This window comes from Triturus cristatus, chromosome 8 (genome assembly GCF_964204655.1).
Source record: "Triturus cristatus chromosome 8, aTriCri1.1, whole genome shotgun sequence".
Lineage (NCBI taxonomy): Eukaryota > Metazoa > Chordata > Amphibia > Caudata > Salamandridae > Triturus > Triturus cristatus.
Window position 1 is genome coordinate 316,655,909 of NC_140591.1, and position 24,795 is coordinate 316,680,703.

Below are 24,795 nucleotides of genomic sequence, written 5' to 3' on the forward strand. Positions count from 1 at the left end.
AAATTCTCTCTACTTGTGGCAGAGTTACTGGCCGCGCGATGGGCAAGTCAGAGGCTCGGCAGCAAAAACTTACCTTTGACGCTCGTAAGACGGCGAAGCAGCCGCAGCGGGAGACAGGTGTGGGAGGCACAGACATGCAGGAGGAGAGAGGGATGACCTCGGAGAGTGATCTGCAAATCGTGCTGTCCGAGATGCGGCAGGGCTTTGCCACCATCACCGATAAAATGGACACCTTGGCCACCCGCATGGATACGATAGCGCGAAAAATTGAAGGGCATGAGACCCGTCTGGCCGAGGTGGAACAGCGGATTTCCACGGTAGAGGATACTACAACGCAGGTGCAAACGGCAACAGAGCAACTTGACAAGCTCCTCAAGGTCATAGCTGCTAAGAATGAAGATATCGAGGCGCGTAGTCGGTGCAATAACGTTCGCGTTTTGGGGATTCCGGAAAGTACCAACACGGGCAGGATGGAAGACTATATAGAGAAGCTGCTCCTGGATGTGGTAGGAAAGGACTCCCTGTCCTCGCAATTTGTGGTAGAACGTGCGCAACGCTCCCTGGGGCCCCGTCCGCCGCCTGGAGGCACCCCCCCGGCCAATTATCGCTCGCCTGCTTAATTATAGAGACAGAGACGTGGCCCTGAAAGTGGCCAGGGAAAATAAACAGTTGTCCTACAACGGTGTGACTTTCACCATGTACCCGGACTTCACAATGCACGTGCAGGAGGAGCGTCGACGCTTCTTGTCGGTGAAGCAGAAACTGCGGCAAGCTGGCATAGATTATGCCCTGTTATATCCGGCGCGACTCCGGGTGACCCATCAGGGCACACAGAAGTTTTTCACCAACCCGCACCAGGTGGAGGAGTTTTTGAAACAGGTCCGAAGAAATGCCGGACTGCCGTCGGCACAGCTGGAGTTGGGATATCCCCCCACGCAGGAGAAGGACTGCTGATAGGCGCGGAGGGAACAGTTAGAAGAAGCGAACTACCAAAGGGTTTTGTATTCGTGCAGTTAACTGCAGAGTTGAGATGGGGGGATGTATAGGATGCTGATGGCGCCCTTGATCTACAGGGTGTGGGAACTCGTATATTGTTCTTTAAGCTGGACATGGCGGTAGGGAATAGAACATTCAGACATCATCAGCTACCCTCTGGTTGAAGGCCGGGCCTGGTGGCTAATGCGGCTAGGACCCGAACTGACTGGAGGTTACAGTGCGCCACCTGGACATAAGGCCTCTCAGGGAAGTACCCTATGTTTGTTATTAACAGTTTATTGCTTTGGTTAACGCCTGCCCCGTATGGGGAAGGGATAGTGTTCGGGATACTGAATGAAGTTGAGGAACTGTTGGGTGTAGGGGTGGAGGGGGGGGGGGGGGGGGGGGGGGGTTCTCCATGCTGGCATGATTGGGATGCTTCAGTGGTCGGGGGTGGGATGGGCTGGGGGGTTTCAAAAATATTGTTGGATGCAGTTGCAGGACGCAGTGGGTATGCAGATTCAGTTCGCAAAGTGCTGGTGGGGGTATACAAGACAGCAGTGTACAAGGCTAGCTTGTTTTAATGATGTCAATGGCTCTGGAGGGTAACAGTGCGATTAAAATACTGTCGTGGAATGTGAGAGGCCTGGGCGACCCTAGGAAACGTAGGAAGCTCTTGGCATACCTGGATAGGCAACAGATTCAAGTGGCATTACTGCAGGAGACACACTTGGACCCCAGGGCTAATAACACTTTTGCATGCAAGTGGGCGGGGCATCGACTGTTCTCCTCATACTCTTCCTATGCCCGGGGGACGGCGATCCTTATTAAGAAACAATTACATTATGAACCGGTAGGATCGATTTCTGAGGCGCAAGGTCGCTATGTGATCGCATGGGGACGGCTGGGAGGAGACTTTCTGACAATAGCTAACTGTTATGGCCCAAACACTGATAGCCCGGAATTCTTTAATGACGTCTGGGGTAAAATACTGACAATAGGATCTACTCACATAGTATGGGGGGGGAGACTTCAATGTTGCTTTGCAGCCGGGTCAGGACAGATCCCATCCCATGTCGCACCATTATACCAGATCTAGGGAGACGTTATCTGGTATACTTGAGGAGGGGGGTCTGCTTGACAGTTTGCGATATTTACATCCCCAGGTTAGGGAGGGCTCCCACTTCACGCCTCACATAGATAGCTGGGCAAGAATTGACTATTGTCTAGTGTCTCGGGGGTTGGGACCAGGTATACAGGCAGTGGTGCACTTGCCCAGAACGTACTCGGACCACTGTCCTGTGAGTCTGTCGCTTGTTTTGCAGGGCTATATAGCTACTAGTCCTCGCTGGCGGTTGCAGCCCACGGCACTGTTGGATGCTGTGTTCCAGGGAGAACTCGAGGAGGAAATCCGCGAATTCTTCGTGAGGAATAAGGGCTCGGTTGGGAGTGTGGAAATGATCTGGGAGGCCTTTAAGGTGACGATTAAGGGATACTGTCTCTCTAAGAGTTGTGGGGTACTAAAAGACATACAATGCACGCTCCGGAGCCTGGAGAAGGAATTGAAGGGGCTGGAGAGACAGATGGGACAGGGACAGACAGGGGCAGTGCATGGTGCATTTCGAGAAACCCTAACCAGATACGTAGGTGAGGCACAACGCGAGCTGCAATTCCGGGGGAAATATTGGGTGGCTCGCAGATATGGTGAAGGAGAGTGGCCTGGGAAAGCTCTTGCTGAGGTGACGCGCCCTCCTCGTTTTAGCACCTACATATTGGAGGTACGTGGTCCTGACCAAGCAATTCATCGTGACTCGACAGCCATACTAGAAACATTCGTCGAGCACTACAGTACGCTTTACACATCCCAGAGGGAGGGGGCGCTCGAGATGGATGACTTTCTGGGAGAGGTAGCATTGGGTTAGCTTGGGGATAAGCAACGTGAATTTTTATGTCACCCGTTTGAGCTCGACGTAGTGCGGGAGGCGATTATGCAGTTAAAAAATGGGAAGGCGCCGGGCTCGGATGGGTTGCCGGCCGAATTTTATAAAAGCTACATTGATATTATGGCACCCGTCCTCAGGGAGATGTTTGAGGAGTCCCTCGAAGTGGGTATATTGCCACCCTCAATGAAAGAGGCGGTTGTCACGTCGCTGTTGAAGCCCGGGAAACCTCCTGACTCATGTGACTCATACAGGCCACTCTCATTAATAAATTGTGATGCCAAGATATTGGCTAAGGTACTGGCCAACCGTCTGGCGCTGCTGATGGACAAGCTTGTCCTACCGGATCAGTCAGGGTTTGTACCCGGGAGGTCGACTTCGCACAACCTTCAAACTCTGTTTTCCCTGGTACAGATGGTTGATCAGGAGCTCCCACTTGCTGCGGTATTTCTTGATGCTACTAAGGCATTTGATTCGGTGGAGTGGGACTATCTCTTCGGCGTCCTTAGGCGGATGGGGTTCCCCCAGCTATACATTTCCTGGCTTCAGCTGTTATATAACCAACCGACGGCCCGAATATTGATAAATGGTCATATGTCTTCCCCGATAACTGTGTCGAGGGGTACTCGACAGGGCTGCCCGTTGTCACCCCTGTTGTTTGCGCTAGCTGTAGAGCCGCTGGCGGATCGACTGCGACAGGTACACAATGACAAAGCGTTTCGCTGCTGCTTGCGGCAGATACTGATATCGCTCTACGCAGATGACATGACGCTATATATAAGAGACCCGCAAAATAATATTAACCCCATATTGCGGGAATTTATACGATTTGGGAGGCTCTCGGGAGTGGGTATTAACTGGGGAAAGTCCATGGTATTCCCACTCACGTCGGCCGTGACTCCCTTCCCGCTTGACTTTCCATTAGAATGGTGTCATGAGGACTTTCGATATCTTGGGATCCAGGTGGCCCGCAGCAGGGAGGAGATTATCAGGGCGAATTATGGCACTGCGGTGGAGCGGCTCAAAAACAATGTAACGCGGTGGGTGGCACTGCCCCTGTCCATGGCGGGTCGCGTGTCACTCATAAAAATGAAGATATTACCGCAGTTTTTGTACTTATTCCTGAATATTCCCTATTATCCGGGGCGGGTATTCTTTGCCATGCTTCGCTCGGAGCTCATCCGTTTGGTGTGGGGGGGCAAGCAGCCGCGGTTGAAGTGGTCTATGCTAACCAGACCGTATGACCAAGGGGGGTTTGATGTTCCGGACCTAGAGATGTACTACTTTTGTGCTCAGGCACACTATGCCTACTATTGGATACACCCGCCACGATACATGCCGCAAGTAGCGGTGGAGGCCTGGCTTGCTGACCCAATACCCCTCACTGGTCTCATCTATGGTCCACAGGACATGCCGGTTGTGGCGCCCACCACGATCACTAGCTCGGTGGAGGCATGGCGCCGAATGGCGACCCTCCTGGGAGTCTCATTTCTATATTCCCCCAGATTGCCACTCACATATCACCCGAGTCTTACGTTGCTACAAGAGAAGGGATTTCAAGATCTATGCAACCGCGTGGGGGTCAAAACCTGGGGGGGATCTCTTTCACGAGGGAACCTTTCGCACAACTACGCAGTTCTTGCGAGACACAGCACACACGCCACTTGATGTATTTCTGTATGTGCGATTGCGACAGGGCATGAGGTCATTGTTGCCTGATTTCCCCCGAGAACCGGAGTGCTTTGAGCCGCTACACCGGATGTTGCGCTCGGCGGATGGAGGGCATTTGGTGTCCAGGTTGTATGCCTCCATAAGGGAGTGTGGTGTGGGAGAAGACAGCCCGGCCCGGAACCGATGGGAGAGGGAGTTGGGAAGCGAGGTCACTGAGGAACAATGGCGATATTGCTGTCGTCAGATGGCACAGATATCGGCTAATAGTAGGTTCCGGGTCATACACTTTAAGTTTTTGCATCAGATATACTACACACCGGTTAAGAAACTGCGTTTCCATCTGGCTGATAATGATCCATGTGGGAGATGCGGGCATCCGGGTGCGGGGTTTTTGCATCTTGCTTGGGACTGTACCTCGGTGCGTGACTACTGGGAGAAGGTGTTCGCGGCGCTCGGAGATATGGTTGGTGTTCAGCTGGAGAGGGACCCGTTACTAGCGCTCTTGGGGCACATGGCACATATACCTCCGAAACACAAAAAATATGTTGCCATCGCATTGTTACTGGCGAAGAGGAGGGTAGCCTGCCGATGGGGTAGAGGTCGGGCCCCGAAATTCAAAGAATGGCTGGCCGATATGACGTTTTGCCAAGAACAGAGTACTACATATGCAGAGTTATTGCCACGGGCGTCACGGCCCCAAGATATATGGGGACCATTGGTGGGGTACCTTCTGACGCACGATTCCGCAGGGGTTGCTGCTGCGCCGAATGCAGCCGGGGAAGCGGGGGAGGAGTGATCGATGTTACTACAATATCACGCTGCATGACCGAGTGTACTTGTGCTATGGGGATCGCATGTGTATTGCATGATCTAAAGAGTGGGGTGGGGTATATGTGTAGACTCGGACTGGCTGCGCCACACGTCTGAGGTCTTTGCTATACTGCAGGACTGCTTATGCCTAGGATGTTGTCCAGACTCTGTAATTGTAACAGTGAAGCTAATTACATGTTTTGTGCTCTAGATTGTATACCTCTCATAATGACTGACTTTTATGCACCTGCTGACGAAATGACAATACCTTGTTAAGTAATGCTTAAAATTACAAATAAAGTTTAAAAAAAAAAAAAAAAAAATGTCAGACGTAGAATTACTTGCTCAACTCAAGGAATTAATCAAAATATATAGACAATTTGTTCAATATGTCATGCGGACTTTCACAGTCCAACCAACCATAGCCCTTCCAAGACAAACCTCTCACCAGAGGAATGCACTAAAAATCACACCACATCTGGAAGACTGCACCACGTGGGGCACAGTCTTTGCTGCTATCTGCACTAAAACACATGGTGTTCCGTCTATGGCCGTAATACCTGATGTCCTGAAACAAATTCAAAACGAATACGGGGCAGAGCCTGCTCTGAATTTAGGTATGAAGTTACTGAAAAATTTCAACCAGGTCTCAACTATAATATTATCTAATATTAAAGGAGAAGCAGCATCAGTGGCAACCCGCCAGAAATTAAGGGAATTTGATGTAACAGAACAACCACGAGAACTAGCCAAAATAATAGAAAAATCCTATGAAGAATTAGGCCGAGACAGTTTGGGAGAGAAACAAGTTAAACCACAACTGTCTGAAAGTCCTGAAAAGGACTTTACTAAAAACAATCCTACCTCTTCTAAAAAGAAGTGGGAAAATAATAAACAACATTCAAACGAGAAAGATTCTCAATCCCGAGGTAGGTCTCCTCAAAAGGAGCCCTCTGAAAGGAGGTATATCCTCAGGAATAGAGAAAATTTGAGAAAACCTGACAGGTATCCAGATACTGATAAACGTGCCTCTCGTAAATTTCAGATATCGTCACAGACATCCGAAAGAAGAGGACGGTCAGATCACAAAGAAGAACGCTTGAAGTCCAAAGACGATCAACACGTTCAGAAAAACAAACCAAAACCTCAATTCTCCAAGAAGAAAGTAGCAGGTCTGAAGATAAGACATGCCGAGGATCCTGAGAACACAACTCAAGAACGGAGAATGGGCTCAAACAATGTTGGACAGCGCAGCAGAAGTAACAATAGCTCGCCAGAACCTGAAGGGACTTCTGGAGACAGTGGACCTGAATGAAGACATTCGAGTAGAGACCGTAGACACCAGGGTTAGCTCCCCACATAGGTTATATGAAATAACACTCCGGATGGAAGGAGACATACCAAGAAAAGTGAAAGCACTCTTTTGGGAGCATCTTTCAAGGGGTTATGACATACATCTAGCAGAACGGGACTGGCCACCAGAATTTGTCAGAGAGTGCCAACATGGCAAAGACATCATTATGCCAGCCTTCTCTAACCATGTTCCAGTACATTTAAAATATACTTATGCCAGGAAATGGGCAGTGGCCCAAGCCCCAGCATTATACAATAATCATAGAGGATGGGATGAGGACTCACCTCACCATAAGACCCAGTTAAAAAATGAACCAACTGCACAAAGGCAGTATCCAATTAAGCAAGAAGCTAAAAAACAGGTCAGGGAGATCTTAGATCAACATGAATACCAAGGGGTGATTGAAACATGCACCTCATCAATGAACAATCCTTTGTTTCCTGTTTCCAAACCAGACAATACATATTGTCTAGTTTTGGATTACAGACACCTAAACTCGTTGTAAAACATTTGCAGTGCAAAATGCATATAGTACAGCATTAATGAATATCATTGTGCGGAAAAAATATAAAATCACATAAGATATTTCTAACAGTTTCTTTAGTCAAAACATAGCACCTGAAAGTAGGTATTTGACAGCTTTCTCAATAATGGGGACCCAGCGTCAATTCTGTCATCTCCCTCAGGGATTCAAGAATAGTCCAGGGTTATTCTCAGCAAGGGTAACAGAGCTACTACAAATTTATGATGACAAGGCATTGTCATGTGTCGATGATATCTATCTGACAGACGATGACCTGAACAAGCACTTGAACAGGGTAAATACCATTATACTGGGCTTCACCTCTGGAGGTTATAAATTCAATTTCAAAAAATCGAGAATTGCCCATCTCAACGTCCTTTTCCAAGGATATGAACTATCAAGTGAAGGCAAAAGCCTGGCAGCCAACTTTTTAGAAAAGTGTGCGCTGCTCCAACCTCCAAAAACAATGAAAAACTTACAATCGATTCTAGGTTTCCTACATTTTGGAAGAACATACATTCTAAACTATGCACAAAGGGTTAAACCTCTCTACGAATTAATCAAACCTGATTTTAAAATCACACATTGGACACGGGAACACACAGATATCCTGCGTTCACTTCAAGCTGACAGGTTAGCAACAAAACACTTACAAACACGCGTAAGCATACGCAACTTAGTGATCCGAATCATTCCGGATCAATGCGGATTCACCTGCTTAACTTTTAACGAAGGTGAAAAAGTACCAATTGCATACAAATCACATTTGTATACACAAGCAGAAATGAAATTCACATCGACAGAAGAAATTCTGACAGCAGTTCAAACCGCTGTAGCAAAAGAGAGAGCCCCAGCACAGGGGAAACGCATTATGGTCGTAACACCTGTTCCAGCCTTAGAGGCAGTCACAAAAGCGAGTATTCCAAATGCAAAAGCTTTACATCCTAGATGGATACAATGGGTTAATTCTCTTGCTGCAACTGATGTTGAATATGTTTTTGATCCTTATTTGAAAACACAAGCATTCCTGCAATACGAACACGAAATTCCTCTGCCTACTGAAATTCTCCCTCTTGACCAGTACGAATTTATAATTTATACTGACGGATCTGCACAACCCGCTACGGGGGGGTAAGCAAGCTTATAGTGCAGCATGCGCGATCGTTAAAGGTCGTATGCGCGATGGCAAATTTTGACCAATGATCACAAAAACGCAATCTCTAGGAAATTGTACAGCTCAGCGAGCTGAACTACAAGCATTTAAAATGGCACTTGAAAATACGGATCGCGAATTTCCCACACTCATAGTGTGCGATTCTTTTTATTGTGTTCAATCATACAATGAATATTTACAGAATTGGCTTCAAAATGGTTTCAAAGATGCAAAAGGTGGCACAATCAAGTATAAAACGCTTTGGGAACAAGTAGTTCAGTTGCGAAACTGACTACCAAACACTCACGTGATACATACGCTGAGTCATCAACGTGATGGCGTTCACGTTGAAGGGAATTCATTGGCTGATTAAGCCGCGAAAGGGCCTGTGCAAATGGCTTCTGTAGCTGCAATCACTCGTTCAAAAACGAAAATAGACAGTGAAATAATACTGGCTGTCAATGCTTCGAGCAAAGGCAGCGGTGCAGCATTACCTAAAAGGTTTCCACTTAAATACTCATATATAATTGATGCAAACAATGTTCTGTTTGCTCGAATCCCTGGAGTGGGGGATAGGGTAATACCAAACATGGAACATAGATTAGGACTAATCCTAGCAGCACATGAAGGGATCGCCTCTGCACATGCAAGTGTTTCTGCCACAGTATTGTTATTAAAACAGAGATACAGGTGGCCAGGCATTAGGAAACAGACCAGGAATTATGTTTTGGACTGCGAAATATGCCAGAAGATGAAAGTCTCTACTGTGAAACGTCCTGCGCAGACGCCCCTGTTAATTTCAGATAAAACATTAGCATGTGTTTACCTGGACAACTGCGGTCCCTTACAAAGGGATGGTAACTATAAATATATCATGGTCGCAGTGGATTCGTGTTAAAGGTTCCTTTGGATGTGGCCTCAGCGCTCAGCTGACGCTCGAACTGTTATAAAAGATTTGCGAGTCTTTATCGTCACATACGCAATTGGCACACTACATTGTGACCAGGATCCTGCGTTTAGCTCTCGAGCTTACAAAGAAGCCATGGCCAGTTTGGGCGTAGCATTGCGGTATTCTTCTCCATTCCATCCCGAGAGAAATTCTGTTGCGGAAAGAAAAAAACGGGATATAAAGCAGTCTATAACAGCTAGGGTATTAGGTTCGGGTGATGGGTGGGTCAAACATCTTTTTGGTTCCAACGCTCATTGAACAATTAGCCAAGAAGTTCTCTAGGGGGTGTCATTCCATATGAAATCCTATTTGGAACTAGAATGTTGATTCCGGACCTTGACATGAAAGGCACAGTGGTGGAAAATAAAAAGTTTGATATCAAAGATCGTTTGGCTGTTTTACAGGACTTAAATGAACTAAGATCAAAACAAAGCAACGTGTTCCTGAAGCCAACCACCGCTGGGGAAAAACCAACCATCCCAGCAAGAACTGTCTGGATCCCAAAGCTTGGTGATCTAGTCAGAGAAAAGATCGCGGACAAGAAGGAATTTGGGCCTTCTTACAGACAACCAGTACCTGTCCTAGCAATCCACGGATCAAGAACAGTACTACTGCCGCCCCTTGTGGTAAAAAGGAGGAAAGATTTGTGTTCATCGACCTGATCAAACCACGCTATGTGGCCGATACTAAGCAGTAGGCCAAGTGGACTCCGACAATGTAGCAGGCGCACTCCACTAGCTACAATCCAAGAGCTTCAAACTGAGAGACTCATCACCTTTGAAGATTCTACAGTGAGAAATAAAGGACTAAGCAACAAAGCTATGGAACTCGTCCCTCTTGAGACACAAATAACAGTTCGTCCTGATACACATGTCTACAATGAAGTAACAAGTGATCAACTGGTTCCAGCGATTTCAATGAATCCTGATGCAATTCCAACCATTGACAGAACTGCCTCTGGCTATTTCATGAACTTTGATACGTTTTCTGAGGATCCCAGCGAACCTGAAACGACGCCAGCACAAAGAACTTTCAAAGAACAAGCAACAGACTTTTTTCATCTCCTGAAAAAGACTTATCTGGTTTCACCATGGATTGAACTATGGATTGTTTTGGGAATATTGTTCTTTCTACTTTGGTTAGCTCTGGTAATAACTTTGGGTATGCTGATAAATGGAAGATATATTCAAATGGACACAGCAAGTAAAAAAGGGAACTTACTTCTCCAACCACACAAATCAACCCATTGTGAAGCAAGAGACTCGTCAGCAGTGAACATCACAGCCGTTCCTATACCAGAGGGTATAGTTTGGGACAGAACTGAATATGACATTTTTGCCCCGTCGGAACATTTGAAGATTCCACACTTATTTAAAATTTCATTAAGTGACTTTATTACCTCTAGTACCTTTTCTGATGATTGGGACTTCGAGACTGTTAATAACATGATGTCTGATCTAGAGATGTCCGCAGTATTCACAAATCATGAATATTTAGAGGGTTCATCGGACTATGAACAAATGTATTGTTATAACCACTATGGTCATAATTTCTTGCATAAAACTGCATCACCAAGAAATGTATTTATGTATAACCAATGGGGACATTGTCCTACACCTCCAAAGGGTAGCTCAAAAACTTTTGCAATGAAATTTACAAATTTTCCAGGGTTCAACTTATTAAATCCAGAAACGTTTTATTTTACGAATGTAAATAAGACAGAAACGAAAAATATGTTAACCAATACGAAACAGATTTATTCTGCAGCCTTTATTGCCCAACTGTCTAGACAGGGTTTCAACTTTTGGAAAGACAACATTGAGACAAAATCTGTCTGGGGTACCAAAGATTGGCAAGTGCAGGGGGTAGAAGCTTTGTTTAGAGCCTGTGTTTAGAGCCTGTATCATCACAGAGCAAATTATGTTTTTGAATGACACCGTCCAACAAACATCTTGCCTTGGATTAGCCAAGATCAAAGACATGAACACACCGACCATACCTATACCTACAAGTAATAGCACTACACGGGGGAAGGTCGACGTACATAATATTTTGCATCACAACAGATCAGATCCAGAATGGAAAAAATGGTTGCTCTGGCCCACAGACACAAACATCTGTCAAGATCGATTCCTGAAAAAAACACAGGGTTTCACTATCAATCGGCCAGATCCACGCTATGTTCAAAGACAGCATCCAGGGGTGGTAACAACACACAGTGTAGGGAAACTCTGCCTTGATTGGCTACAGAAAGCTACACTGCAGGATGTAAAACAACACTTATCTTTACTTAAAGAAGGCGCAGACCTAAGGGAATTCTTGCTAGGACCAAGAAAACCGCGTCAAAAACGTTTCATATATGCTGTTATCTACGCTGCTCATAATGAAATATGGAAGATTACCCAAGCAGAGACTGCAGAACGAATACGAGAAATTTATCGTATTAATTTAGAGAAATTTCTCTCTGTAGTAGACAATGGGTTAACGACTGTCATCCAGGATATATTCATTGGACAACATTGTGTCTTCTGCCATAACCATCATGGAACAAGACTTGGTCATGTTGCAACATGGTCAGTCTCAATTACGTTCTATAATGCCATTAGGCTGGATGCTCCAAAACTTGCTTTCAGGCTATGTGCCTTGGCGTTTAGTCAACACTACGTCACTGTTTTCAGAATTCAATCTTACTGATAAACAGATCAGACTGGCACAAAGGGGAGCAGACTATACAGTGCTGAGCATTGACAAACTGGAGAAATTACCATTCACGGTGGCAGAAAAACCATCTACTGAGTGGATCATACATTGTAAAATTACTCTGCCTGTTACAACTTTCCATTTTCAGTATTGCCTAAAACATATACCAGCAGGCAAATATGAAAGGTTGGGTAAGGAATACATCAAAACATCTTGGGATTTACCTTACACACATAGATGTTGGAGTGGGGGGCGTGAAGTGTTTCTTAGCGGTACAAACTGTGAAAACGCACTAAGCGGTTCTCTCCTTTGTCAGGGTATTAATTTACACGGGGCCTGCGATAGTTCCACTTCGAACTTATCCTGTCACCTGCAAGGCTCACCAGCTGCAGTGATTAATCCAATTTTTGGATTACTTTCAAATAGAAGTTACCTCATGTTGAATGATCACAGCTGCTGTGGCATGTTGCCAGGTATCCCATATCTAGTAACTGTTACATCCAGAGTCACTTGCTGTATGCAAGTCTTGTTTCCACAAATACAGACAGTCAAGGAGTCGCCTCTATGGCCTTGACTGAACATCTCTTCTATACAAATTGATACTCTAAGCAGAATGTAAGCCATTCTTTTACAACAAACTGTGCCACTGACCTCGGCCAAAGATACCTATGATCTACAAGTCTCAAGGACTTCTGCCGAGACACATGCCTTTTTGAATACAAACTGCCCTATACATTTCTCAGAAATGCTGGAACGTATCTTAAACATGTCTGATACGAGCGGTATTGTACATGTATTTAAGACTGTGTATTCAGGACTGTTAGCACCTTTTCAAGCAGTACTCGGAATAATTCCCAACTTCGTGCACTCTGTGTTTGGCTGACTGCCACTACTTTTTGGACTTGTTGCAGGGTTCCTATTTTTGCTCCTACTGCTCCGATATGGCAAGCCAAATCACTGACGTCACTCCGGGCAGCATAGAGTGAGCTCTATTGGAGATAAGGTGTCGGGAGCGCATAGTCCAAATTTTGGGTTTACCTCGTCTACGAGAATCAAATACCACATGGTTACTGTCATTCAGACCTATCTGGCAAGATTGCATCTTACCTGTTCTACGCTGCCTGCTTTGCGGTGAAGAATGCGTGCTAGACATCTGTCTAACACTCTCATCAGTCATGCCTACGGATATCGATACTCTGCTGGACCTGGTAACGGCCCATGCTGTGTGTTGTCCCCAGCGGCTACCAATCCTGATGACGACATTCATGGAGATCTCACAGATGCAAATTGCTACTGCTGAGGTACAAGAGGAAATAACAGGCACGCAGGTGACATCCGATACGAACAATGCTGATGCGACCCATGCTGAAGGAGATGCTTCTCATCTATGTGCGGTTAGTCTTCTAAACGAGGTAATCCAACTTTCACCTACAGCGGTAGACGACCTTTTGTCTACAGGATTAGACGATTTCCTGTTTTCTCCATCCTCATACACTGACTTTTGATTCGGCACACTGTGTACCGCGATGACTCTGAAATTGGCCTTCATTTTTCAAAACAAAGACTAAACTTGGAACTTTTTCCTATGATTAATAGTTTTTTCCAAATTTGAATTTTTCTTTTTATGGCACAGTAATCTGCTTCTAGTAGAACTATTCATAGAGAACAGACTTCTTTCATACACTTTCAGAGACAATATGTCACCTTGATTTATGTTCCTTGACATGAAATGGTTTCAGTTTTTTTCTCTTCTGTATTTACGAGCCATTTCATAATGTATATATATATGTTCATTCATTTAGCATCCCATATAACTATATGCTTAGGATGAAACATTGCTTTGATATGTACAGCACCAGTGCATTTTATGCATGGCAATGTTTTTTGTGCGTTTGATAAATGTATTTTTAGACATGTTCTTAGCCATCCATATGTAGCTACGTTTTAGATATATTTAGCATATTTAGAAATTAGTAATGTCGTTCATAAGAAAGTGGAGTGGGTGTTGTGTGTCTGTGACTAGAGGAGGCATTTCCCAATGATCAGAAAAGCCCTAACAAACCAAAACATAATTTACTACCGGATAGCACTGTTGTGTGTCGATTTAGATACCGTATATAGGTTTCCCGATTTATGTCCTTATATAGGCACAATTCGTATTGCCCATATTTAGGCATAGAAATCCTACCCTTATTTAGGCATTATCCATGCTAACCAATTTCAGGCATGGCCACTTACATCCGTTCATCTATGTCACAACGAGTTCTTGGAAAACCAGGCTCTTAAGCCTTTAGGACTTCCCCTTGCTTGGATATTGATTTCTCCAAGAACTCATTTATTATGCATGAACATCTATACCTTAGGGGTTCATTCATGATGTTCTTCTGCCCGACTTTTACGTCAATACTGGCATTTGTAAACACATTCAAGGTATAAATATACCTTCACTTACCATGGCAAACCACGGTTTGGCTGTCTACTGGCACAACGCTGCTCGCCAAGGTAAGTTCGGAAGGAAGTCAAGTCCCCGCTTGACGCACTGACCAAACGCTGTCATCCTCCTCGCAGAGAATCCAGCTCCAGTGTTTCTGACTCCCCTTGCCGGGGTGTTAGAGATCGAGACTCGGAAAGAGATTCCAACCCCACTCATTCTAAGGTATGGAGCGGACTAGAATCTAGAGAGACTTTTGGCAAATCTTGGCAACTATAGCTAAACTAGACTATAGACAAACAGCACCTACTTCTTACCTCGTACTACACTTAGGTTAGGTGCACTGGGGTAGAACTAGCTAGAAGCATCTTAACCTGTGTTATTTATGTATGCATTTTTATGAATATCTGTCATAGCTATAAACCATTTTATTGAAGAATTATTTTATCGCTGTACATATTTTACTTCGCATTCTGTCTTACGATAGTAGCAGTTCATATCTCTTGCACGAGAAATAAGACTTTTCAATAAACCCTTTTTATTGAAACGCCCGTCTATCTATTTCTGTGTAACTCTGTAGAAACGAAGCATGCACGATTGACTGAGTGAAACTGTTATCTATTGTTTCCACGATTCTGAGATTGTTCAGATTCTAAGGGAAACAAAGTTGTCAAGTTTATGCGGTTGTCAGAAACGAAGTCCTTCTTGTTTATTCAAGAAGGTTCTAGTGCCCTCTGAGTTAGCTGGCACACACAAGTAATTAAGTTTAACGTACTCGATAGAGACCTACTGACCTTAGTCCTATGTCAAAACTATAGTGTATATTATTCCAATGCGCAGGGCCTATCAGGAATATAGGAACTACACTACAGCACTACTAGAACACAATGTAAAACGCTACATATCGCAAGACAGACATAAACCCAGTATATACTGACTGAGTGCCCACTACATGGACAGATCAACTGTGGTCTATCCAAAACACAAAGTGCATTAATGGGGGCATCCAGTGAAAGACGTCACACTATATATTAAACCCCAATCAGATGTCATTAAACAAAGCAACATTCTAGAATGCTTATCGTTGGCGACTGTTAAAAGACTCAGAGCTGGGCAAATTAAACTGTTCTTTTTCTCCACAATGGATGGCCACTTTAAATTAAACAGACCTGAATATATTAGTCTGAAAATTGAAAACATTCTTCAGAGATAAACTGATGTATTTTTATTTATATTTATCCCCTTATATACTATAACATACATATCAAATCAGCAATAGGTTGTATTGTTGTAATGGACATGTAAGAACCTTAGCGAAATGACAATGCCACCTATTCTGAAAAACAATTATCATCTGTGTGCATGTATGTACACGTGAGTGTTGAACTGAACGGGTGTAGGGCATAATCTAGCATTCGTATGACATCGATGCGATTTCTGGAAATATGGGGAATGACTTTCTAAACGTATATATATGGGTGCCAATAAGTCCATAAACCGACCCTCCCCCCCCCCCAAAAAAAAACAGACTGATACACAGAACTTGCTGTGAGCCCACACTGATGCACACGATTTGCTGTCTGAATTTCACTGACATCTTGGCCCGGGCAGCCAATCATTAGGCACGCATGCAGAACCTTATTTTCAACCAGGCTACACGGCGATGTGCTCACCGTGCTCTTGCCCGATAGCTCAAATAGCCGCTGCTGCCTGACATTGAAGGCTGCCCCCACAGGAGACCAACTGGTGCTGACCCCCCTGCGCAGCCTGGTGTGCCTGATCGCCCCTCGCAACAGACTCCTGGCGCCCAGCAGCATCATGGCTCTGCCCTAATGTGGACCACTGCACCTCAGTGGAGAAGGGCACGGGCTGTAAACTTAAGGAATCTTTCTGGGTTTCAATGCTCCCGGTTCCTGCATGCCATCGCCAAGAGCTGTCGTAAAATCAGGCCGTCGCATCCAAACTAGTCTACGTCGCAAAATGACAGACTAAGGCCGCCATCTTGGGTGAGGCGCCGATTTTAAACTTTCAATTACAATAAATACAAGTATTTCTTATCATTCTCGACCCGCCTTCCTCTTAATTGGCTACAGCGCAGCACGAGAAGATGGGTCATGGACAATACCTTCAACCAAAGTAAGACTTTTTGCTGCCGGTATTTGATAATGGTCAATCTTTGAATGGGAGACATCCACATCCACATTTATTGTGGAGAGAGCAAAGAAATCTAGTGGGTTTATTGTGACCGAGAAATCTAGTGGGTTTATTGTGACCTCCGTGGAAGCAGGATCATCTCATTTTTCAGAAGATAAAATTTGGGGGGATGTGCAATAGACACAGAAGTACGGCTGTACTTTTGCAACCACCATGCCTGTAGCAGCAGTACAATGACAGTTCTCCGTCGAACATGAAGACTAATCTTACACGGAGCGCAGAAGGCATTAATTATTATACACCCATTACTTTTAAAACAACAAGTACCCAAGCCGTAAGTGTGAAAACAATTAGCAGTTTGCAATAATCACATAGGAGAAATGATGAGCACCATTTGTGATCGTTTTTAAGTTTCATATTTCAACACAGAACACATACCAAAGATCAGACCTGACAGTCAACTTTTCAAGACATAAATAAACAAAACGATCACAACTGTGCAAAGGACAAGCCTTTTTTCGTAGAAGTACACAACGTCTGCCCAATCACCCATGTGGGCAGAGCAAAAGTTGTTCTCTACTAATGATGGTCACATAATTGAAGTTGTTTTCTAAGTTTCCAAGGTTTTAGAAATCGAGGTTGCGCCAAGATAACCGAACAAGCATTAAAAATGCAATAGGTCTCGCCTTTCATTAAGTCAAAGCCATTTGCTTTGCTATACAATACCATTAGCAAAGCAAATGGCTTTAACTTAATCAAAGGCGAGACCTATTGCATTTTCAATGCTTGTTTTTCCTTCGTTCTAATAGAAATCCTTGTGACTACTTCAAGGCTGAGTCAGACATCCTAGGACCCTTCAGTAACAGGAACATCAAGAACAAGTAGCCCAATGTATACACAAAAACACACACATTGTATTTGATATTTAACTTGCACCATGTATACTGGTTACATTATTGGTGAACGCTTGACTATGTCCTTTCAGGTGAGGCCGAACAGCTTCCTGCTTATTCTGGAAGCTAAAAGCTTGGGAAGTTAATAGGACAAAACAAACACTGATATGCTAGTGTGCTGAGGATTTGCAGGTGGAAGTCGTTGGCCATCCAAAACAAGCATTGAAAATGCAATATGTCTCACCTTTGGTTCAGTTAAAGCCATTCGCTTTGCTAAGGTATTGTATAGCAAAGCAAATGGCTTTAACTTAATAAAAGGAGAGACCTATTGCTTTTTCAATGCTTGTTTTATTTAAAGCGAATCTTTGTTCAGGAGGGCCCCTGCAGTAGAGAGAACAAAGTTGCAGAAGGGGGTGGTAAGGATGGACACCAGCTTGCTCCACCACCATGGAAGGGGATTGGTGTTGAGCAAGACGGTCGTGGAGGCAGTGGCTCCTGGAGAGAAGCTACGGAGAAGGGGACTATTGAGGTACAGGAGGTGCTGAGAACAGAGCAGAGTAACCCACCAATCATGAAGATCCAGGAATGACATCCCAGGAGCTCCCTACCATCTAGGGTATCAGATGCAGTCCTAGAAGTACCCTGAGGCGGAAGAGAACTGGACAGGACTTTAAAGAGCAGCGCAGACCAGCAACCACTGTCCTACTGAACGCAGCCACTGAGGAGAACGAAAGCCCAACGCATCCACTGTAAAAGCATAACAAGCCACCTCCCACAAAGACCAACACATCCACTGTAAAAGCATAACAAGGCACCTCCCACAAAGACCAGCTCTTGCCACACCGTCTGTGCAGGAGAATCTGGAGCTGGCAAACCAAAAATCAAAGCACCCGCTGAGGCCTATAAGGTATGCACTCACTCGAAAACACCTGGGGGGCATGCACTCACTTCAGAACACCTGTGGGCATGCACTTACTTCAGAAAACCTGGGGGCATGCTCTCACTTCAGAACATCTGTGAGCATTCTTTCACTCGAGAACACCTGTGGGCATGCACTCCCTTCAGAACATCTGTGGGCATGTACTCACTTCAGAACATCTGTGGGCATGCACTCACTTCAGAACACCTAGGGGCATGCACTCACGTCAGAACATCTGTGAGCATTCTTTCAATCAAGAACACCTGTGGGCATGCACTCACTTCAGAACATCTGTGGGCATGTACCCACTTCAGAACATCTGTGGACATGCACTTACTTGAGAACACCTGTGGGCATTCCCTCACTTGAGAACACCTGGAGGCATGCACTCACTTCAGAACATCTGTGGCATTCTCGGACTCGAAAACACCTGGAGGCATGCACTCACTTCAGAACATCTGTGGCATTCTCGGACTCGAGAAAACCTGGGGGCATGCACTCAGTTCGGGACATCTGTGAGCATTCTCTCACTACAGAACACCTGTGGGCATGCACCCACTTCAGAACATCTGTGGGCATGCACCCACTTCAGAACATATGTGGGCATGCACTCACTTAAGAATGTCTGTGGGCATGCACTCACCTCAGAACATCTGTGAGAATGCACTTACTTGAGAACACCAACAGTGTAGGCCACAGTAGTACCAAACAGCGGCGTCACTATGGGGGTGCGGGGGGTGCGGACCGCACCGGGAGACACCCTCACATGGGGTGACACCAACAGCGCCGGTGTGCGCAGAGCAACCTAACCTTTTAGGGGGAGGAGGAGGTGCCTGTGCGCAGTCCGCACTGTCTCCTCTCCTTTCTTTTATTTGCTTCCCTGTGAAATGGATCCAAAAAAGAAAATCACTTTTGCTGGAAATCAATGTCGTATTTTTCTGACATTTAATTCCAAATTGCAGCTTTGGGAATAAAAGTTTAAAAATATGAAAAATAAATAACTAAATAAAGTAAGACAGAGTGGTAGCAAACTGTCTAGATTGATTTTATTCACACCCAAACACATTAGTGCCACTTTTACAGAGTTTGCCAGTGAAGCGCTATTTTTATTGTCTTAGCTTTGTTTTCCCTGGGCTTGGAACTAGTGCACCAATCCTGGAGGTACTGCAATGTGAGGATTGAAAAACAAAATATGTACTGCTGCTCTGTATCTAGGGATGTTGTCTTTTTTTTACCATACTGCTTATGTTTTGTAAGGATATAAGCAATGGCCATTGAAATGGGTCCATTCAGGGCCCTGTTGTCATGTCCTTAACTTTTCAGGCAAAAGCACTCACTGATTTCTGAACAGTGCGTGTAAAAGCGTTAAGGTAACCATGTTGTTCCTGCTTACATTTCACATGGTTTGCAAAATGTTGCATTCCCTATGATTGTTTGCTTTTTCCAGGATGCTGTCACTTTTTTTTGTAGGCCACATATTGCTCTTGCCCAGTGCGTAATTTAAATTGAGCCGCATCCAGGTGTTTATAGCTGGCAACAATTGGGTTGTAGTTGAAGGCAGTCTGAGTTTTTCTCAGTGGGGCAGTATGGTGTTCAGTGGGGGAGAGGATGTGGCACTATGGCCAGAGCTGCTGAATTTGGAACTGGGGAACCAGGTTCAGCCTTAATAACCAGTCCGCCAGACCACTCTCCTGAGAGAGCACTATCTCATGCTAGACCTTAGAAGGCTTCGCAAGACATTAGAAGCCCCGGTGTCGTAGCACCAGCAGGTGGACCCTAGCATGACAAGTGTAGGTTAACCTTCAAGGCTTGTCACCACTATTCATACTGAAGTTCACCTCCAGTCTTGCGGGCAGGCCTATGAAGCAGTACACCCTAGAACAGTGACATTGTCACTGAGTTCACAGGACCCTTGAGAAGGGCCAGCTCGAGGGCGGCGCAACCGGTGTGACCGCACCAGGTGCTCACTTTAAGTGTAGGCATCATTTTTGCAAGTATATTATGGTTTTTTAAGCGCTTGCTGCCTCCTTCCTGGCCTCCAGTAATTTTCGGTAACAATAAAAATGTCATGATGACTCTGGTGATTAATGTTCTTCCTAGAGAGAGATCGGAATTTTGTCTAATGGAAGATTTGACTCATGGAAAGGTAGCTCAGAGGGTTAATGTACCTGCTGCAAAGAACATGTACCATTCAGATCACAAAGTGCACATAATGTAAATAGGCCAGTGGGCTACTGCTTTTGTCAGAGAGATCCTTTTGTTACTTGCAGTTTATAAGTTAAAATCCTAACATAGAACAGTGAGCTATTAACTATCATCTACTCCGCAGCAACACAAGTCACATTTTTTATTAACTTTTGATACGTTTGGCTGCAAACAATTTATTAGTTTAAATGGTCAGCTCATGCTGCAGATCTTGCATTATGAGGCAAATATGGCAGAGCCATTATTATTTAGAAAACATTTGCAAACTAGGATTTTTAGCCATTCATGTTTGAACTGATGTTTTGGAAAAGGGAGAAGTGCTGATGACAGAAACTCCATGGCACGGAGACAAATGGCTTGTGCTTCCACATTTTATCGTATTTGGGGACATTCTGTGATTAGAAGCATATCCCACTTTGTGAACACATTTTACTGTCAATAACTCATTATAACCTTAAATAATCATGTGTATCCATTGGTTGATAAAACTGGGCAGTGAAACCAAACAAATACAAAAAATTGGGATGTTTGCGCATTCTGGCCACGCCTCTGGCTCTGCCCACTGATCCAATCCTTGGGTTATTCCTGCCCTCTGATTCTCCGCCCACAGTTCCCCTACTTTTTTCCCCCCACTTCGACCACTGATATATCGTGTTGCTGGATAGTGGGAACACCACACCAGTAAAAAGTACCATACCTATGATATTATAAATTCCAATAAACTGTTGACTAGCAGGTAGCCCACTGTACAACCCGATTAATGAGTCATTATCACACTGTTGTTAACAGGCACATTTTGTAAATATAGGACCTACATTTACAAACGTTACTAAGGATTCTGTATGGTCCCGTTATTTGCCAACTGTGTCCACTGGCGGACTCGGGGCGGAGGAGGTCCATGCAGTAAGTCGTGAGGGGGTGACACCATGAGTTACCCGCACCGGGTGACACCAACCCTAGTGACGCCACTGGTACCAAACAAGTTCAGAATGAGTTCACTATCTAAACGCAGCGACACTTCAACGTTACACTGATTTCTCATTTGCTTTCAGTAACTTTGAAAAGGTTGAAGTAAGGGGCAAAAAGATGTTGCAAATGGTGCATGGGAAGTGCAGTGAGATGCACATAGAGCAAGAACAGGGCAGTGGCATTGCCAGGAAAAGTTGTGAGGAGCAGTAGCATATCATAGCATTTTTAATACAATAATGCATTTTATTTGAGTTTGGTATCGGTTTACACAAACCATAGAGACAAAGCAGAACACATGAAAGCTTACACACATGAAGCTGCTGCTGTTAGAGGTGATCTAATGCTTCTCTTAATTTGTTGCATTTGTTTCTTGAAGGTTTGCATTTTTGTATCTTATAAATGTGGTATTTATATATCGATTTCATATGGAATGTATCTGTGTGGTTTATGTAATAAACCGTTAGCAAACAAATGCAGCCCATTATCAAGCTGCATACTTGTCATCATCTGACAAATTTGAACAATGGATGATTCTGAAGGAGGATGACAAAGGCCTTGCTTCCGGTATAGACAAGATGCTCACAGAGATGAGAGTGAGGGTTAATCACCCATTCAGACTCCATGGGAAAGGAAGCCTGGCTGTACCAGGGTATGTGAAGAATGGAAGCAGCTACACACTAGAACCCTTCATGAATTACCACAGCCAGCGAAGAGTTGCTCAAAACATTCAATTTTTGGTACCATAACCAAATACATTTCACAAGTGAAATGTTAATAGAGACAAATGATGGAGGGGATGTGGCGACAGTGGAACCCTACTGTATTTAATTTAGGAGTGTCCAAGGCTTCATACATACTGGAAAGAAAGTCTTGGGGGCGATAGACTTGATGTTCCATATAGATACTCCTCGACTCCTGCCCCATAGGATACGTGGACCTACTAATAAATTCTCATTGCAAAAATATAGCTTAGTAGGTGACGCAGTGCAAAACCTTCAGGTCAAGTTGGAACATACAGGTGCATGCATTCTTGTTTTGCATATTTATATAGCGCGAACTCGATCGGAAGATTGGAGTGCATTACATGAGCACCGGAAACGTTACACATTCAGGGACCGAGAGATTAAGTGATTTCCCAGAATCACAGCATGTGAACTCGACCACAAGGCTCGAACCTTGGTATCCCAGCTCCAAAGTCGGCAGCTCCAAAGTCGGCAGCTCTAGCCGTAAGACCAGATCCTCTCCCCCAAATGATGGTACCACAAGAAATGGCGCAGCCCACCCCAAAAGAACGAAATACACTTATCGAAAGATCATGTGCGTTTGCAGACGCATTAGTAAACGTTCAGCTGATTATACGACAGTTCACCACACCAGTAAGCCCTACACTTTAGACTCATCCCTGCTACATTTGCCTGCACACACATTTACATAGGCAGGCGGAATGCACGCCTGCTTCCAGTTTTAACATTGCCAGTCTCGGCCGCGTATTGCAAGCGCTAATAATTGGTTTCTGGAGCTGCGTGCCTTTGGACGGGCATTGAAATGTGTGTTTGCGGTGTGCCGAAGACAAGCGCAGGCTCCTCCGTGGACTGCATAAACATATACCCATGCAAGGCTCCAAAGGAAAAATCTATCTCACGACAGACGGCGGAATCGGCGCTTCCCAGTCAGAGCCACAGAGCCATTAAAGCACACACATGAAACAAGGAGGACGTGTCACACCGATACGTGAACATGCTGCCCGGGGCACTATGGACCGACTGCATTTGTTTGGGCAATATTTTGCAGCTCGAATATAAACCATTAGTTATCTGTCGGAAGGGGGGGGTTGCAGAATGATAATGCCCCGGTTACCTACCGGTAATCTTCATTACTCCGAGTCCTTGTCTTCCTCTCCACAGTATAAACTAATGAGCCTTCGGCTCCCACAGAAACTCCAAATGCAATTTAACATACTAGTCTCCCTCTCCCTCCAATATGGCCCCCAGTGACGACAGCCAATCCCATAAAGGGATACAGAGAGCCTCAAAACGACCTGAGAAACCAAGCCGCAGACATGAAGCCAAGAAGAGGGCCGGGAGGGAAAGGGACACTATACTGTGGCGAGGAAGACAAGGACTCAGAGTAATGAAGATTACCGGTAAGTAATCGGGGCATTACCTCCTCGTCCGTCTTCCTCGCCACAGTATGAACTAATGAGCCGATACCAAAGCATATCAGCTTTCATGTAAGAACAGAGTCCACCAGTAAAGTCAGCAGTATAGCAAAACTTTATTACAACAACAGGAAAGAGACACAGAGAACCTCCAACCTATGGGACCCCAGAACCCAGCACAGAAGAGGCAAAAGCAACCGAAGCACCACCACCAACCTGAAGACGGTAGTGCGACATGAAGGTATGAGGGGAAGACCAACTGGCAGCACGGCAAATATCCTCCATGGACACCCCTTTGAAAGTGGCCCAGGAGACAGCAACCGAACGAGTGGAACGCCCCTGAACAGGAAGAGATGGAACCAAGGAAGAAGAACCGTAAGCCAACAGAATAACGTCCTTAATCCAGCGACTGAGAGTGGATAGGGAAGGACGCAAACCCCTACGGGACAAACCAAAATTCACAAACAAATTGTCCACCTTGCAAAAAGAAGAAGTCCGATCCAGGTAAATCAACAAAGCTCGCCGAATATCCAGAAGATGCAGCAGCGACTCATCCCCAGAGGAAGGATCAGGACAAAGAACCGGAAGAATCACCTCAGCAGAACAATGAAAAAAGGAATTCACCTTTGGAACAAAAGTGGGATGAGGGCGCAGCACAACACAATCATCCAGAATACACAAAAAAGGAGCAGACCGCAGGAAAGCCCCCAACTCCCCAATCCTTCTGGCGGAAGCAATAGCCACAAGAAAGACGACCTTAAGAGTCAAGAATTTCAGGTCAACCGACTCCAAAGGCTCAAAAGGAACCAACTGCAGCGCACGCAAAATCAGCGGAAGATCCCAAGGAGGAGAAGACAGAACAGAACGGGGACGCTGAAAAGCTAGAGACTTTAAAAGCCTGGACACCAAGGACGTCACAGAAACCAAAGGAAGCGCATGAAAGGCCCGAATGGCAGCCCACTGTGCACGAAGAGTAGAAATGGCAAAACCC

General features: G+C 45.1%; 1 protein-coding gene across 1 annotated transcript in view; it reads right to left on the reverse strand.

Moving 5' to 3' along the window:
• Window positions 1–16,455, reverse strand: part of MIPEP (mitochondrial intermediate peptidase) — a 596,799-nt gene extending 580,344 nt beyond the window's left edge. The window contains exon 1 of the mRNA XM_085621596.1: window positions 16,180–16,455. Within this exon, the coding sequence (XP_085477722.1) occupies window positions 16,180–16,326 (147 nt within the window). The 5' untranslated portion in view covers window positions 16,327–16,455. The remainder of the gene's footprint in view (window positions 1–16,179) is intronic.
• Window positions 16,456–24,795: the final 8,340 nt, after the last annotated feature.